This window comes from Micropterus dolomieu, linkage group LG04 (assembly GCF_021292245.1).
Source record: "Micropterus dolomieu isolate WLL.071019.BEF.003 ecotype Adirondacks linkage group LG04, ASM2129224v1, whole genome shotgun sequence".
Lineage (NCBI taxonomy): Eukaryota > Metazoa > Chordata > Actinopteri > Centrarchiformes > Centrarchidae > Micropterus > Micropterus dolomieu.
The window spans coordinates 8,373,875-8,392,124 of NC_060153.1; the positions used below are offsets into that span (position 1 = coordinate 8,373,875).

Below are 18,250 nucleotides of genomic sequence, written 5' to 3' on the forward strand. Positions count from 1 at the left end.
CAGAGACTGTTTTCTTTGAGTATTTCTAGAAATGCAAGCGCATTGGTTTAGTTTCAATGGTGGAGATGACGCAGATGAAGAGGAGGGTCCGGGGGTCCTCCCCCAGAATATTTTAAGCATTGAGGACTTCATTTCCTGCGTTCTGGTGAAAATTTCTGCTTTTTCTGCCTCAATTTATGGTGTAAAAGTTTTAATTTATGTAAAGGGAAATAAAAAATTCGGGCAGCAGGTGACAATCCAAAATATAAAAAATGTATAGAATATAATGCAGTAAGGCTTTCAGGCATTCTGTAGCTATTGCTTTTAAGTAGCCTATATTTCTCCTGTAGATCAACTTTTCTAATTTCATAAAATCCCTGCTGAGTCAGTGCACATGCAGGCATGATTCAGTCTTCCCTCCTCTTTTGTGTCTTTTGCATGGGGATGTGCATGTGCCACCTTTTCACCTCAAATAAATTATAGTCATAAATTCCTGGACTTTAATAAATCCTGTGTTTTAGCAGGTTTTCTGCCCATGTTCAAAACATGCTGCACATTCAGAATCTCACATCTGTGTTCTCTGACATGTCGAACAAAAGAGCAGGCTAATATTAAGAGACTAATGTCATTTGATGAGAATTCATCTTCATCAAACATCTTTTAATTCTACCTGCCCTATACTCCACTCGCTACATTTTGCGCCCTAGGCAACCGCCTATGTCGCCTATGCCATGGGCCGGCCCTGCCAGTATATGTAGCTACAGAGTCATTTTGCAGTTGAAAAATATACTTGAGGACAAACAATGTAAGAGACACTGTTTTACAATTACCTCAATTTCACTACTACAGTTTCTTGCTAGTTATCGGCTTTAATCGCAATACTTCTTAGCATATGAGCTAATTATGAGTTTAGGGTATCGGCAAAGTTATTAGGAACTACAGCTGTCAGATGCATTAACCTAACTGTACAGTATTTTCCTATGAAATATAGTGAAGTGAGAGTATTCTAAAAAGTTTCATATATTGAATTTTAAAAGTGCCAGTACTTTGTACTTCAGTTCAGTATATTACACTGAATACTTGCCACCTCTGATGCGTACGTTATTATTTATGTCTGTATTTCAATCGATCAAAGTAGTAGTCGAATCAGTAAATAATTAAATTTATCATAATTGAAATGGAGAATATGTTAGCAAATGGTTCATATATCTTTACTTGAGAAATCACTTAATTTTATACTTTACAGAAACAGTTTAGAGAAATAGGGACGCGCTGAAAAGGCAAAACAAAAAAGGACAAAAGAATGAATATATGGTTGCAAACTATTTATTTGTAATTTTTTTGTCACCTCTCACATTTCGACCACACAATTGGCTACAATCCCTGCTGACAACATGTGATAATCAATACTACTATAATACTACTACAATCAAGTCAAGTGTAGTGGTACAATAAGAACGGTTTTGGGATACTATTAGTAGAAAGTTTGGGGGGCGGGGTTATTTGTTTGGCGTCATAATTTATGTTGCCTAGTGTAAACAGTCCATTGGCTGAATCTTTGTGATGGGGGTTCCCTGCCCCAGACTGCAGGGGTAAAACAATAAATAGAACCTATCACTTTAAATCTTCAATCTCTGGTACAGCAGAGATCATAAACTGTTAGATAGTGAAGCGTGGGAAGTAACACACTATAAGTTACACTTGGGATATATCAGAACAGTTTATAGCCGGATACTCGTAGTAATTTATTACAAATAATTCTGTCTACATAGATAGGTCTTTCATAAGGTAAGTTAGCCATCCTCCAAGCTAAATCAGCTATGAGACGACTGACAAGCTAACAGTACCAGCTAATGTTAAGTGTTAGCTGCATTGTCTAGTCGAAACAACGACTACTCGATAGACAGATGTAAAGTTGCGAACTATGCGTGTCGCTACTCTATAAATAGCCCACTTAAGTTATCTGGTTAAGAAGTATGCAATCAGCCAAACATGTCAAATTTACCTTCCTTTGTTTTCTTTGAGCTAGCATAGCACTCAACTTGTTAAATTGCTAATGGTTAATAGTGTATGTGGGAACGATTTATTTTAAAGTTTGAGTAAGCGTTGCACTTCGAACGGGTTGTACCGATTATGAGCCAATTAATTATAAATTAATAACGTAGCTGGTCAAACGTTAGTCAGTTTTCGGAACCTTGCACATAACGTTACTTTACAACGGCTATCAACGTCATGTCAGCTTGACGGCTTTCCCCTTTTACGATCAGCATGCGATTTTTGTGTGAAAGTACAACAAAGCAACATCTTTACAGTTGTCCGCTTTTCTGTGTTGACCGAAACGGCAATGTCTTTCATGAAATGTGTTCCTCAAGCATGTTGCAAAAGTGACCACCGGCTGAAGGAAAAACGACGACGCCACAAGTTAGCTAGAGCTAATGTTAGCGAACTACAGTGTCGCAAGCTTGGCGTTGCTTTTCCGTTTGCCGGGCTAGTGTTAGCCATTGAAGATGACAGCGAAGAGGCCGGCAGTTTAGAGTTAATATTCCTTCAGTTGTTATACAGAATAGATAACGTTGGCTTAGCTGACAGTGTTGGCGCACAGTGCTTCTGAGATTTTTAGAACAGCCACATATGATGTACATTATTAATCTGTAACGTTGCATGGCTAAAAAATATGCGACAAATGTGAGACATGGGGAAAATGTTGTTAGCATAGACAGGAAAGGCCCAACTCCTACAGTAGGCCACTTATCTAACTCAAATGCGAAGAATAATTTAATTGTAGTAACGTTAAAGTTTGTTTTCCCCGCTGCCTAACTTGAACACCTGCATCAGTCGCTTCCCTTTTTATCCACAGCCGGTTTCCCTCTTTGTCTCATTGGATGAACGTGATGGCGCAGTTGAATGGTAGCTAGTGTGTTAGCCAGCTAGCCAAACAGTCAGCTGTCTTGGGTCTACCATGGGATTGATGTGGGTCAGGTAAACATTCACCTAATGAGACAAAGAAAGTGAAACGTCTTAATTCACTTTTTGTACTTCCTGTACTTGAAGCTCAAACGCATCAATGTTGTTTACCTGAGACACAATACACGGTTATGTGTACTAATAGAGACTTCCTTGTAATAGCCTGACTTAAACAATTCATGTAATGTTAGCTGTCCAACTGACCAAGCTTAATTTTTCAAGTCTCTCTCTCTTACAATCAGTTGTCTATTCATTAAATATGCCTACCGTGAACTAATTTATTCCAATACAAAAATAACTGTTGGGAAAGGTGTACTTTAAAGTACATTTTGAGCTTATAGTTAGTTTGTGGTGCTGGTGAATTGAATCACTAGCACCACAGTACACAAGTCATAAAATCTTAGTAACACCTCCCGGTATAACTCAATACAATTCACCAGAACCATAAACTACAGCCTTCAAAGGAACATAAAGTTATATCTAAATAATTTGAACAAAAACTAAATTTAATAAAATAAAAACTCACTAACTTTCATGTAGGTGTATTGCAGGACTGTAGTATTAGACTGCATTATTCTGTAGTTTACCTACTAGCTGTACACTTGCCAACTGAGTGTGTGTTCCGAAACTCCTACTTCTAGATAGCATTATTATAAATAAATTCGTGTTTATTTTCTGTTTCAGCACTTAATATTGTTTACCAAAGAAATGGTGATGGAGAAGCCAAGTCCCCTGCTTGTAGGGCGGGAGTTTGTGAGGCAGTATTACACACTCTTAAACAAGGCACCAGATTTCCTGCACAGGTAATTACTGAAATATGATGTGGTAGACACTAAAGCTGTAGGTCTTTGTAATATTCTTAACTGTCATATCGTTTTGCCGTTAGGTTCTATGGGAGGAATTCTTCCTATGTTCATGGAGGACTTGACCCAAGTGGGAAGCTGGCGGAAGCAGTGTACGGGCAGGCGGTATGTTCTATGGACCATTAACGAAAATTCACATTGAAAATACTGTGTATCAGGTGTCTGGTACAAGATCTTTCACAGTGGTGATGAAATAAGTTTTAATGAAATGTAGGAGAAAGCGATGCTGACCTGATTGTCACATTGTATAGAATGATTTGACATATATGTTGCCCCCCCCCCCCCCCAAACATTCAGTATGAAAAGATCATATTTTGAACAAAGTTTTGTAAAATGGCAACAAAAATATAGTGAAAATCCAAGATTGCTTTTGAAGACAATGGTATGCTGTATTTTGTGTTGGGACTGGAAGGATCCAGTCAAAAGTAACCCGAACTTGTGGTCATAATTGGTTAAATGCAAAATGGCAGACAAATTGCCTCAGGAAAATATCTTTTTACTTACAAGATGTTGGACTTGATTTTGACAATTTTTTTTCTCCATTTATTTTTATTTATCCACTTGCATCTCTTAGGAAATCCACAAGAAGGTCATGTCCCTGCAGTTTAGTGAATGCCACACAAAGATCAGGCATGTGGATGCCCATGCCACACTGAGTGATGGAGTGGTGGTGCAAGTCCTCGGAGAACTGTCCAACAATGGTCAGCCCATGAGGAAGTTTATGCAAACGTTTGTGCTTGCTCCAGAGGTGAGTACCTCTATTTTTCTGTACTATTAACAGGTTTTATGTTTAACTAATAACAACGGTGATGAATAATTATTTAGTGCAATTTATGGCTTGACTACTAACTGTAAATTATAATTTTGGATGTTTTTAGTGGCTCAAATTGAGCTAATAACAGGAGATGAGTTGCTGTTGGTGTAATGAACATACTCAAAATTTGAAAGTGTGCCCAAAATGAATAACATGGTCCTTCAATTTAATATGTGCATGGATTGTATTTTTAAATTGGACACTCTTGAACACTGAAATGTGTGTGGATTTTCTTTCTGTTTGCATTTCCTCAGGGTTCGGTGGCAAACAAGTTCTACGTTCACAATGACATCTTCCGCTACGAGGATGAGGTTTTCGGAGACTCTGAAGCGGAGCTAGATGAGGGTAAGATGGTAACAAATATTTCCTGCAGTTTTTGTTGGTGGTTTAGTGGTTAAATGTGATGGTGTTGCTGGAAATAACTTTTCTATTTGTTTATTTCTCTCTCTTAGAATCAGAGGAGGAAGTTGAAGAGGAGCCAGAGGAGAGGCAGCAATCCCCTGAGCCACTTCAAGAAAGCCCCAACAGCACCACCTATTACGAACCTCACCCTGTCGCGTATGCTTAAACTTTTATCATAACCTCAATAATACAGAGGGGGCACAAATTAAAGGGAAAAACCTGAACAAAAGAGTTGAGAAACATATCAAATGCTGATGCTTCCATGCACCAGGGCTGGCTGAATGGGTTGGGGATGGGGATCGAGACCCGGTTCCAAAATTTCTCAAAACCTAAAAATCAATAAGGTTCAAGCTTATCGATACTGCTATCAAGACTTGCGGGTCCTATGATGTAACGTTATGTCTCGAGCGTCAAATCTGATTTAATTTGAAACACACTGGATAAGAAAATCCTCAGGCTACAGTTTCTGCCTGCTCTCTGTCGGTTCCACACACACACACACACACACACACACAGCGGCAGTAGAGCGAGAGGCTGCGCCGTCGCGGTGCAATACGGTGAGGGTTAAGTTGGCTCCAAACTACTGTAACGTTAGTTGATGACAGCTACGCTCGTTACTGTAAGTACGTGCAATAAAATCTTTGCAAGTAAAAAGACAATACTTTATCAATACACCTGTCTGTAAGGTAACGTTAAACATGTAGAAATGGTTAATTTAATCATCTCTGTCCTCAGTATCTCATCCTGTACGTTTTCTACAAGCACAGCTAACGCTAGCTTGGCATTAGCCAAATGTTAAAAACAAGCTGTTTGGAGCACACACTGGTCTGTAGTCTTAAAAACTTAGCTGCTGGCTGAGGGGGGAAAAACCAGCCACTCCTCCTTCTACCTGGTAATGTTACCTGCAGCCAGCGAGAGAGGAGGACTAGGGACTGATACAATGCTCCGTATTTGTATAGCGCCTTTCTAGTCTAGTTTTTCGACCACTCAGAGCGCTTTTACACTACATCTGCATTCACCGTTCACACACATTCAAACTCCTGAGCCACAGCCACCCCAGACGATACAGACTGATGTTATTCTTTCTAAACGTCACTCACTACTTGTGATGTCAGATAAAGTTATTGAGTTACTTTGCTGTTTTAAACATTAATGTTGCTGCTCTAGAAACAACATTTAGCTGTGTTTTTAAAATATTAAATTAAAAACAACCAGGCAGCTAATATGCACACTTCAATATGTTTATTTATTTCAAGTGATATGTCATCTCTCTATATTTTCGCACAATACATTATTGCACATTGTGAATATTTTCCTCATACCCTGCAGGCCTACCTCATGCCCGTTGGGTCTGGTCTTACCAAATAACCATCACTAAATAATAAAGTATCGATAAAGAATCGGATCGTTAAGCAGTCTCAATAAGGGTATCAATAAAAATTAACGATCCTCATCCGTAGTTGGTGAGTATGAAAATGTCGTGAATAAAATGCTATGGCTTTTACGGTAACCAGATCTCAACCCAATTTCACACCTGCCGATGATCTGTGATTTCCAACATGTGAGACAAGGTGTCCGCCTCCATCGCCATAAGACCAAATGATATATTATAAACTTTCATCTTCAAATCTATTTAGTGACGTCTGGGACTGTCTCTGGATATTGTCATGTCTGGCCATCTTTGTTTTTTGCTTTTATCTGCTGTTCTCAGGTCTCTTGCAAATGAGATGACATTTAGCATTCAGGCACAGTGCCTAACAAAGATAGGCCGCATTGGAGACGGTGATCAAGTGAAGTGACTTGAGTTGACGACAACTAGTTTGCCATGATTCTTAAAATTTGGCAAATCCTTCTAAACGCATCTACTGGCTAAAACGGCAGTACCTGCAGGCATCACATCAGCAAGGACAGGAGGAAGGACCGATACAGAAAGATGTGCTTTTTTAATTTTTTTTTCTTTTTTTTTTCTAGACGCCACTCAATATTTTGATGTCAGGAATGTGATTTATTTTCTGACTTTTTAGACTTGTTTCCAGGGAGATATTGAGTGAATGTTGTGATTTTTGTAACTTTATTGTTGCTGTTCTGTTGTTGGTTATATCCATCCATCGTCAACCGCTTATCCTGCGTACAGGGTCTGGAGCCAATCCCAGCAGCATCGGACGAAAGACCCTAGACAGGTCACCAGTCACACACCGGAGCAACCGTTTGAGGCCACAGTGCTATCCACTGGTCCACCGCGCCGCTCCAGTTTGATATATTTAAAATATAAATCAATTTGTTTTTTTTGTTTGGTTTTTTTTTGTTGTTTTTTTTTTTTTTTTTTTTTTTTTTTAAAAATCCCAGGTCTTAAGTAATAAAAAAACAACCAGCCAGATAAGATTTAGATAAAGAGAATAATCCTAACAATCCCCATCTACAGCTGGTTAGTGGCTTCACCCAGACTTTGGGAGGATGAGCAAATCGCTTCACCATAAGCTGTGTTTAACCAACGTTATTTTGTGGTTATTTGTTTATGGCACTCGGTGCCAGCATTCACAAAAATGTGAAGAATTACTTTGGGACGTCCCTCTGACTTCAGGTGCTCCGATAGAGCTCCACAGACTTGGGAAGAGACACTTTAGCTTGTCTGAACTAAGACTAGTACTTCATGCAGGGTTTAACCCTTAATTTGTGACCCATCTTTATTTATAGTGTTTCCCTTCAAAATGTATTATTTACCTTTAGCTCCAGCATTTTGCATTTAAACTTTTGCGGATGTGACAGCATGCTGATTTGTGCTCTGTAGTAATGGAGTAGAGGAGCCCATGGAGGAGCCAGCTCCAGAACCCGAGCCAGAGCCTGAACCAGAGCCCAAAGTAGAGGAGATAAAGCCTGAAGCAGATGAGAAGGTTCTTGAAGAGATGGAGGAGAAAGCACCTTCACCGGTCCCTGTGGAGTCCCCACCTAACACCCAGGAGCCTCCCAAGGTAAGGCTGTCTCTCTATAGCAGCACTCTGGACAAAAACCAGAGTAACGCGCTCTAACATCTAGTTTTTGTCTTCAGTGGGAACGGGTACTATCTGCATTAATTCCTGGGTCAAATCACTCTGCAGTAGATACGGGCTTTTATTGGCTCCGATTAGCCGTAATAGAAACATAACACGTGGGTGGACACTAAAACTTTCTGCCCCTTTTCCGGCGCAACTTTATGTAGTATTATCATGCTAAGCTAACAGTCCGTCAGCTGTGTGATTTTTATATCTGCACTGTGGCGTCTTTCAAAACAAGCGCACAAGCACCATGAACACCCCACTCACCTGCCCAGCATGGTGCTGTTAACCAGAAACACTGTGGCTACACCTTATTTGTACAGTTTATGGGCTACACACATCAACCACTGTAACATTGCCACTGGCCACCATTCTGCTTTCTACTGTTTAATGATTCATTTGTGACATTGAACATGACACATCAGAAAAAAACAGAAAAGGCAGACTCATCTACTGGCAATGGGAAAAGAGTTGATGGCCTATTTAAGCGGGTTTACCAGCATTTAAGAAAAATCTGCATGTACGTGCTAATTTTGGCGTCAGGGGCCATACTACTCACTGAATCAAAATGACTCCAATTAAACGTAAGGTCTTTGTTTGATGTATCAGCGATGCTACATAGTTTAAAAAAGCTGTGTTTGTCATGGATGTGAGTGAGATTTCCTCCCACACAGGAAGAGTTTATATTATTATCAAAATAATTTTGTGATACACAGTCCAATAGCATGTTATACGATTCTGCCTAAAGGTAATACTACGAATATTGTAGTGGCGTTGAGTGGTTATTGTTGCAGCCCTAACAATGCCCTACTGCATCCCTCACAGACGTCCTCGTGGGCCTCTGTGACCAGTAAAAACCTGCCTCCTACCGGCACAGTCGCCTCCTCTGGAATCTCACCCCATGTTGTTAAAGCTCCAAGCACACAGGTAACCAACTACCAGTGGACACGAAATTTGCAGAATATCAAAACATTTTTCTAATAAAATGAACTGCCACAGCACAGAAATGGGTCTCTGTATAGGAGTCTACCACAATGTTTATTTCAAACATGCATTAAAGATTAGACCATGGATAAACGGCAGCATTAGATTTTTAGTTGAAGTTTGTATGAGGTGCACCTTTTGACAGAACGGAGTGCTGGTTCATTTTGTGCAGTGCCTCTTCTATTGTGCAGTACTTAGTACTATGAGGGTTAGAGTCCCAAAAGCCATAAATAAAGAAAATTCACTGTAGAAATTTACCAGCAGAGGTGAGTTTTCTGAAATGGGGTGTTGATTGTGTCTTTATCGCTTAAAGACTACAAAGACTTTATAAAAACGTGTAGCCAATGTACTGTATTCCATTAAGTGTCGTCATTTCAAGACTTCCTCAGACTTTTTAAAAATGGATTTAAACATCAGTTTTGTCTAGCCATGGCTATGTAAACATGGCTCATGAAGTCTCTATAGACATAAGTGATATTATTGAAGTCCTCTTTCACGGTATATGTAATTTTATATTGCCATGTAACTATCTTGAAAATATGCAATAAAATGAATGTCCTCACAGTAAAATAAAATGAGTAAAGGGGACAAAAATGTGCTCAGAAAGAGGAAGTTCTGTTTTAATTACCCAAAGCATTGCTGCAAAGTGACTTAAGACCAGAGGTGGATAGGAACGAGTTACATTTACTCCGTTACACGTACTTACTGTTTTGTACAATTTGAGTCAAATTTACTTGTCAGAGTAGTGTTAATGTGTATACTTTTACTCTTAGAGAAAAATCCTTACTGTTACTCTGTTACATTTGGATAGGTTCATCGCACTATTTTGTTACTTATTTATTTTATGCATTCATGATCTGTTAAGAGGTTGGTGGTCAGCTGGTCCCAAGTCTGCTAATGCTTAGTTATCCGATCGCAGTCACACCTTCACATGACTCTGTTCAGAGCAGAATGATGGCTGAAGCAAGGGGTGGTGATGGAGCAGTGGATAAGACGCACTTAACCCCTAGTTGCTCCAGAGGTGCGAGAGAGAGAGAAACACGCTTTGGTTAAAAGCGTCAGCTAAATGAATTAATGTAATGTAATGAAGCTACAACAAATGGCGCAAGCAGCTAATATTTACAGATGAAAATTTAGTGTCTCATCCCAGGGCGTCCAATACCAACGTGCATTCTTAGACGCCGTGGGATGAGACCAGGCTGGCTGCACGGTGCACTAAATTTTCATCTGTAAATATTAGCTGCTATCACTATTTGTGAGTGCAGCGGTCTCCGGTTGTAAAGTCAGGAACATTACATCACAGAACTGAGCTGAGTTTAATAGTAAATAGCTACACAGTATATCATGCTTCAAAATGACTCCTGCTTTCTGCCATAATATAGCCTAAATATTCAAGCTAACGGTGTAGAGCAGTGTGCATTTAACTAGTCATGCTCATTGGTGTGGCCTATTGAAGAGACCAAATCATGCACACACGAAGACAAACCACTTTTTATACGGATACGGATGTGACTAATATGTTTCAACCACAGATGATCTTCCTCAGGTAAAAGTGAAGAAGACAACACCTGTATTTAATAGGCAGTACATTATGAAATTTCCCTGCATTATCTGCTAATGTTACTTATTTACTAAATCATAACTTTATTATAGGAGACGACAACAACAAAGAATGTATATTTTTTTTTAACAATCTTTACTTATCTGTGTACTTAACAGACTATAATATTAATGTAGTATTTTGTGGTCACACTTTAGAGCTACAAACTGGGAATATTGTGTCTATGGCAGGTTATCTAATGAGGAGGTGACTTGTCATTTCATCACAAATAAATACAAATGTATTTTTGCATTTCTACCTTAACCATAGGAAGCTGAATAACTTTAGTCACAGCCACATCAAATAAAAGACTTTAAACAAGTGTGTTTTCACATTATTTTTTTTTCATTATTTAAGTTCCTCGCTTCTCAAGTAATTGTTTCAGTATATACTTTTGTGCTCTTAATCAAGTAGTTATTTTTATGACCACTTTTACTTCTACTTGAGTACTTTTATTTGCACAGGAATGTTACTTTTACGTAAGTACAGATTTTGGTTACTCTACCCACCTGTGCTTGGGACTAAAACATATTACCAGATCACTCTGGGTGACTTAAACTCATTCTCTGGAGAAACGTGTTAAAGCAATGATGAAAAGGATGTGTGGTTCATTGAGTCTTTTTTGTGTGTGACAATCTTCCCCTTAACAGCCCAGAGTTGAAGCCAAGCCTGAGACACAGACCGCACCTCTACGACCCAGAGACCAGCGCACACGCGACAGACCGCCCTTCACTCAGCGGGGTCCCAGACCTGGTAATACCTATAGTAACACTCCTTGGCCAGAAAAAGGGTTTATCACTTTCAAGCCTTTCATTTGGCTTATTCTTAAGTCTTGCATGTCTCTGTCACAATCAGATGGTGTTGCATCTTTGGAGTCACAAACGGGGAAACCACACTTGAGTTTTGTTAACAAAGGTAAACATGACCGTTTAGGTCACATCTAAAGTGATCTATAATCCTGTTTCATGATATTCTGTATGAGACTGTTATTCAGTCTTACACGTGGCATATGTTTCACTTGATGCCAGGAATTTTACTTGAAGCAGATAACTCACAAGTTTGCCTGTTGTTCTGCCCTGCAGGTGGCAGGGTAGATGCTGAATCTGGGGACATTGACAGCAGGCGGATTGTTCGGTACCCAGACAGCCACCAGCTTTTTGTTGGCAACCTCCCGCATGACATTGACGAGAGCGAGCTTAAGGACTTCTTCATGAGTACGTTTTCAAAAAAAGCAACCCATTGTAGATACACTTGCATGTCCTGTAAAATGCGTTTGAGGGTGATTTTAAATATTAGTTCAATTACACATTTGTTCTTGCAGCATATGGAAATGTTGTGGAGCTGCGGATCAACACCAAGGGCGTTGGTGGGAAGCTGCCCAACTTTGGATTTGTGGTCTTTGACGACTCTGATCCTGTGCAAAGAATCTTGGGGGCCAAGGTAGAAGGGGCATGTATTGACATTTCATTACCCACTTTCATTCTTTCGGTGGTGGTTTGGTGACACACATTTCTACATTTAGTTATTCTGACCCTGAATCTGACACAGTAGGAGAAACCCTTATAAAGTATGAAATACATAAAGCCACTGTATGTTTGTTTTTCCATTTTCACGGCACTAACAAATCGAGCTTGTAAACAGAAATCTATGACTGTGTTCAGACCAATTATAACATTGAATTTTAAAAAAGCAACCAACAAAACAAGGAGCTGTTACAACAGGTGAGACAAAACATGAACCACACAGCAGTTTATACTGCTTTAACAAAACAAGCAAACAAAATATTTTGCTAATTAGTTGTGAGCTGAGCATCCTTTTCCTTTGTGGGAGGAAAAAGGCAAACCAACCAGGAGTGGTCTGCAACATTAGGAGAGACTGATAAGACTCTAAGCCCAGTTTGTGTAAATGGATCCGTGAGTTTGGAAAAGCAAAAATAGTGCACAATAATTCAAATACTCTTGAGACTGGATTTTATAACTCTGGAAAGTTAACACAGCACTGTAATTGTGTCTTTCATCACAACAATTGTGAGGTAAGCAGGAGAAATGCTCTGCTGTCGTTACAAAGTAATCCACCAGGAATGCGCGCTTGCATGTATTTGACTTCAAATGAATGAGGGGGCTGTGTTTCTCACTCAGGTCTAAAAAGAGATTAAATTGTTTCCCTGGCAGGGACACTGAGCTCATCAGGTCAGGCCAGTGTGGCAGTGCTTACACAGCGTCTGGGACAGATGAACAAACTTGTGTGCAAACCAGTGAATGATGTGGGTTGTGAAATAGACAGGGAAATACTCAGTCCTGGTTTATCCTGTGCTGACTTTACTTTTTCTCACTGCAGCCCATTATGTTTCGAGGCGAGGTGCGTCTGAATGTGGAGGAGAAGAAGACGAGGGCGGTGCGTGAACGGGAGACTCGTGGTGGAGGAGACGAGCGTCGGGACATGAGGCGCAACGACCGAGGCCCTGGGGGTTCGCGAGGCATTGTGGGAAGTGGAATGATGCGCGAACGTGACGGGAGGGGACCACCACCTCGAGGCGGCATGGCCCCCAAACCTGGCGTTGGCTCTGGACGAGGCTCTGGTGGTCAGGGAGAGAGTCGCTTTACGACCCAGCGCCGCTGAGAAGAGCACCACCTGCAGCGTGGAAGTAGTCCCGTGTTCTTCATCTTCAACCGTTCTCGTTAACGAAAAGAAATCTTCATGTATAAACGTAAATATTTGTTATTTTTTTGTTTATTTTTTTTTTTATTTTTGTTCCCTCTTTGCTTTGGAATGTGACACAGCCTGTCAACCGTTTGTTTGTGAAATAGACAAAACAGAATAAGCAAACAAAAAATTTCGCTTATTAGTTGTGAGCTGAGCATCCTTTTCGGGTAACTCAAGAATTCACAAACTTTAATTTGTAAATTTGTGGAAAAAAGGCAAACCAACCAGGAGTGATCTGCCACATTAGGAGGGACTGATAAGACTTTTAACTACGACAATACAGCCCATCATTTGGAAAAGAGATTATATGCCTTGACTTAACTGAGGCGCTGCTTCACGAAATCCCTCTATTGCACATTTTATATGGTAGTTTTCTGCCCGTTACTGTTGGAAAAGAGTGAGATGCAAAATTTATGCAGTTCCAGGGGAAAAGCTTGCCTTTTACTTTTTTCCTTTTGAGAGACCACTGCTTCAAAATTGCATAATGCACTCATCAATATGCACTAATGGGTACTTTTGTCGTATTACATTGACATCCATGCTCGGAACGCAGCTGGAGAGACCTGTTTTGTCTCAAAGCGATACGACTTACCGGGGCAGGCCTCGCTTACAGCCTGTCTGCTGTGACCAATGTACTTTTCACACTTTTGACCCAAAACTACGCTTCAATTACTGCTGGATGGACAAGGTGACAAGCAAATCTACATTATATTTTTCCTCCTTTATAAATCAAATATAAAAAAAATCCTGGACTTTCACCAAATGAGTGGGGGGACAAAGGATAAACAAGAAACAAAGTTGAACAATAGAAGAGTGGTGGTAATGATGGCTGCTCGCTCTGTGTTTTGTTTTTTTTTTTAATTCAAGTTTGTTTTTTTAATTGTTTTTCCCTGCCAGCTAGACCGTGAAACTGGGATGGACGACACCTTCCTCCCTCTTCCCTCCCTTCATGTCTTAAGTACAGAGTAACATAATAAATGTACAGCAAAAATCATAGTTTACTGTATGTATTTTTGTTTTTTTTCCCCTTTTGTGTATAGTCATTTCTTTCTGGACTTGATAAGAGCATGATGGTGCCTTCTATTTCACCTGTTTCCAGTCTTACTAAAGCGTAAAGTGGCTCGGGGCTTGCCGCCTCATAATGCGGAGCTGCTGATTTTGAACTGTTGTCTTAGGGGAGCAGATACAAAAAAGAAATTGCAGTATTCACAAGATTTTAAGTTTCAGGTGCATATTTCCTTTTTTTTCTCTTTTTTTTTTTTTCTCCATACTGTTTACTACCTAAGATGATCTGTTGTGAGTTTTGTACATTTGTTTTGTATTGTCTGTTCTGGGATTTGTAGAGAGAATAGGTGCCTCGAGTTCTATTTGATGTTAAATGGTTAATAAGTGCATCTGAAGAACTAATCCCAAAAAAAGGTACATTAAAGATGGTGACAGTGAAATGCTTGGTCCTTGGTTTAACATGTCATAGCTCTCTACACAACCGTGATTTCAGTGGACTAAGGTTTGCAGTTTGGAACAAGTAAATGTCTCTCAGTGTGATTCAGATACTGTTGATCCTTACTTTCAGTCTGACCATAGTTTTTGCAACTCATGGCAGAACTCTGGTTAATCCCTGGACTCAAAAGTTGTCAGACTGTTCTTTTCTTAGCAGCAATTTTGTAATGATCTGTGTGGTTGGGGCTGGCCATAGTTACAGCCTACGGACTAGCAAATAATTGTGCTCACTTTTCTAGCTGTTTATGCATTTGTATTTTCATATGCTGATTATTCATTGTGATTCTTCTATTCAATTATTTTCCCAGTCTAGGCGAGTCTAACCTGAATGCCACAGTAGTCGTCTGCTGCTTGTCCTCTAGTGTATTTTTCTTTTTACCACTCTGTAGGGAGGGAAGACCTTTTGGTTTCAGCTGGAAAGGAAAACATGGACATGTTATCTTTTTTTATTTTTTTATCTTGCACTGAAAGGGGACGAGAAATCGATGTAGCATTTTTCTGGACAAATCTACTAATGAGGTCTTCCTTATCTGGTGGTATTGCACTATTCCCAACATTTCTGGGACTATCTGTCAGTTTGAACACAGCCTCTCTCCAAATTTCTCATCTGGCAATGGAAAGAAAGAAAATTATTAGTGCTCACCTTTTGGCATGAAACCTCTCTTGCAGTTATAAGATTAGATGTACAGACATGGCATATTTTATGTAGTTTTCCACAGTGAAGCTTGCCTACTCTCCCTTGTAGTTGAGATTAAATGTTTTCAGTAGAGAGACTCCCTAATTTGTTACCATCAGTCTTTGACCCAATATTACAGAAAAATTACATCTCTTTGATCTTGGTGTTTTTAACAGACAGTTCTTATGGGTGCCTCTACCCCTAATGTTTGTTTGTCAGCTAATTGCTCAACACAGGCGCTTGACTGCAATCGTACTTTTTACAGCAAAGGTCAATGAAGAGAGGTGTGAAGAGGAGCCATCATGCATTCAGACCAATCTGTTTACATGGTAGTGGTGGTAAAAATGTGTAAGCATATTTACATTGACAGTTTGATAGTTCTTCTTTCTCCACTGAGGTTTTCAACAACCTGCCCTTTTCCAAACTTTAAATGATCCTCAAAAGGAAAAAGAAAATCTGTACATTTATTTTCCTGTGGGTGAGGATGCAGTCGAGTGGATCCACATTGAGTCATTCCAGCCCTCTTTTTTTTTTTTTTTTTTTAATGGAAGCAGTAGAAGTACCTTCTTGGCTTTAGAGCAGGTGTGGTAAACAGTTGGCTGCCATCTTTATTTTACTGTGTTTACCCTTGTTGCTAGTACAAAGTGTTGCAGGTGGAGAATCTTTTTTTTTTTTTTTTTTTCCAATTTTGAATGTGTTGGACTTAACATACAATAAACTACTGATATCAGCATCACTCATACCATTTGTCATGTTTGCAGGTTCCTCCATAAAAGATCATGTAAATAACAACAAGCAGTTGTTACAGAAAACCCAGAGCACCGGTAGAAATCAGATCTACCGTCAGGCAGGCTTGTAGGGTTTGTAGTGAAAGAGATACTCCCTTACTGCGGTGCGGATTTGACTGCTGAACCTGTTGATGCAGGTCCAATGGCGAGCAGAGAACTCCCAGGATCGGTTTTGGTTTTTTTAACTCAAATATTTTGCACCTGAAGAGACACGTTTTGCTTACAGCCTGCTTTTGGACAATAAGTATAATGCAAAGCCTGTGAGTTTGAAATATGTCGTTGTTTACAAGGCACGGAGGGTAAAAGGTGGACTTTTGCAACAGAGTGTAGGATCCAGTGTTTTCGTAGAATACCAAAGACTAAGAGTCAGGATATCTTGGCCTCTGTTTAAATGTTGTCTCAAAAAAGTCCCTCATACGCAATACTAATTTGCTGGAGTTCACCTTTTTAAAGGTTCTCTGTGGAGTTTTGATCTCTATTTACACTTTTATTTGTTGTGTGTTGCACATGCTCGTGGGTGATGCACATTTCAGTCACTGGTTTCGCATTATTCCAATGAACTACAGGTTGTGTTAACTCAGGCAGTGAAGAGGCAGACAGAAGAAGACAAAATGCTGAAAATGTTTTATAAAAAAATTATGAAGAGGAAGGAAAACATTCAACATGTTGATGAGGCACTGTGTTTTTGGTGACGCTGAATGAAGAAGACAAACTTTTGTTTACGAGACAACTCCACAGGGCACCTTTGAGACTGAAGTGAACGCATTTGTGTAAATTCTTAACACAGTAATTAAGTTACAATTGGTACCCTTGCATGTTCAAAGGATTGAACATGATCTCATGATCAGTGGCACCTTCAGCATCTCTTCAGTCACAGACGCCTCTTCAGATTACGTTTCACTTAATGTAGTCAAAGTCAAACCTTTGTGCCAGTAAGGGACCCCTTTGACCTCCTGTTTGGATTGCTGCTGCTTTTAGGAAACCAGCCCGCTTGGAGGTGTCCATCTCTCTAGTGAGGAGCTGGGAGGAAACTAGATGCTCCAAAAGGTGAGTGAGGAGGAAGTTGACCCCCCCTCCTTGTATAAACCTGCTATAATTAGCACTTTGTCCACTAACTGGATTAGGTGGGAGGACGTTATAAGGCACAATAGGTAGATAGAGTACACAGGGTGGATCAGGAGGGGTTTCCTGTTTATCCTGTCCTGGTTTAGTGACATGAGGCGGAACGGGAGGGATTGTCTGATGTGCGTCCTTCCCTGGTTTGTTGACAGATTGGAGGAGTCAAAGGATCATCAGTGATGGGAATAATCTGACATGGAGGGTTTTCATTTCTTGCTGTAGCAGCAACAGTTTCTCTCAGAAAGGACTGAGAAAATAAGCAATACGAATATGATTTAATATCACTCGCTAGCAGTGGTGGAATGTATCCAAGGACATCTACAAGTGTACTGTACTTCAATTTATACATTTGTGGTACAGTATGTTACTTTGTGTGCATTTCTTTTATCCTTCTACTTCACTCCATCTGTGTGTGAGAAATATTATACTTCCTACTCCACTACATTTGTACCATTTCATACCATTCTGTCCAGTGAAAGTGGTTATTTTGAATTACAATTTTTCTGATAAACCAAAGGCAAAAGTATTCCTTCATAGGTTGAGAAATAGACTATTTAAAACAAAATTTTCATTGTCACAAAGTTGAAAACATGGCTGTTTATCTGAGCTCATGAGAAGTTGACTTTTTTTAGACATACATGGTTCTCACACGACAGCGATGGTACAAACATATGATGATATATATAGACTATGATGTGTTGCTGTACATTAAATATAAAGTATTTAAAATTCACACATCCTTAAACATATACATGAGTAAAATGCAACACACACATTGATGCCGTAGTAATATTAATGCAGAAACATCAGCTATAATTGTAAAACA

General features: G+C 39.6%; 1 protein-coding gene across 7 annotated transcripts; it reads left to right on the forward strand.

Moving 5' to 3' along the window:
* Nucleotides 1-1,604: 1,604 nt before the first annotated feature.
* Nucleotides 1,605-16,250, forward strand: g3bp2a (G3BP stress granule assembly factor 2a). 7 transcript variants are annotated; one of them, XM_046047107.1, is made up of 13 exons: nt 1,610-1,767; nt 3,628-3,746; nt 3,830-3,911; nt 4,381-4,554; nt 4,875-4,965; nt 5,073-5,178; nt 7,811-7,991; nt 8,880-8,981; nt 11,289-11,391; nt 11,494-11,553; nt 11,721-11,852; nt 11,960-12,087; nt 12,976-14,786. In XM_046047107.1, exons 2-13 carry the CDS (start codon nt 3,652-3,654, stop codon nt 13,255-13,257), a joined length of 1,536 nt encoding a protein of 511 aa, XP_045903063.1. In that variant the 5' UTR covers nt 1,610-1,767; nt 3,628-3,651; the 3' UTR covers nt 13,258-14,786. The 7 variants fall into 7 exon arrangements, with proteins under 7 accessions (XP_045903069.1, XP_045903068.1, XP_045903070.1 ...); XM_046047108.1 differs by having other exon boundaries at nt 11,960-12,078; XM_046047112.1 differs by lacking the exon at nt 8,880-8,981 and having other exon boundaries at nt 1,607-1,767.
* The last annotated feature ends 2,000 nt before the right edge of the window (nt 16,251-18,250 follow it).

Coding starts and splice junctions, on each gene's coding strand:
- g3bp2a (XM_046047107.1), top strand. CDS start 3,652: ATGGTGATGGAGAAGCCAAGTCCCCTGCTTGTAGGGCGGGAGTTTGTG. Junction 4,966..5,072: donor TGAAGCGGAGCTAGATGAGG/GTAAGATGGTAA, acceptor TCTCTCTCTTAG/AATCAGAGGAGGAAGTTGAA. Junction 11,554..11,720: donor CTTGAGTTTTGTTAACAAAG/GTAAACATGACC, acceptor TCTGCCCTGCAG/GTGGCAGGGTAGATGCTGAA.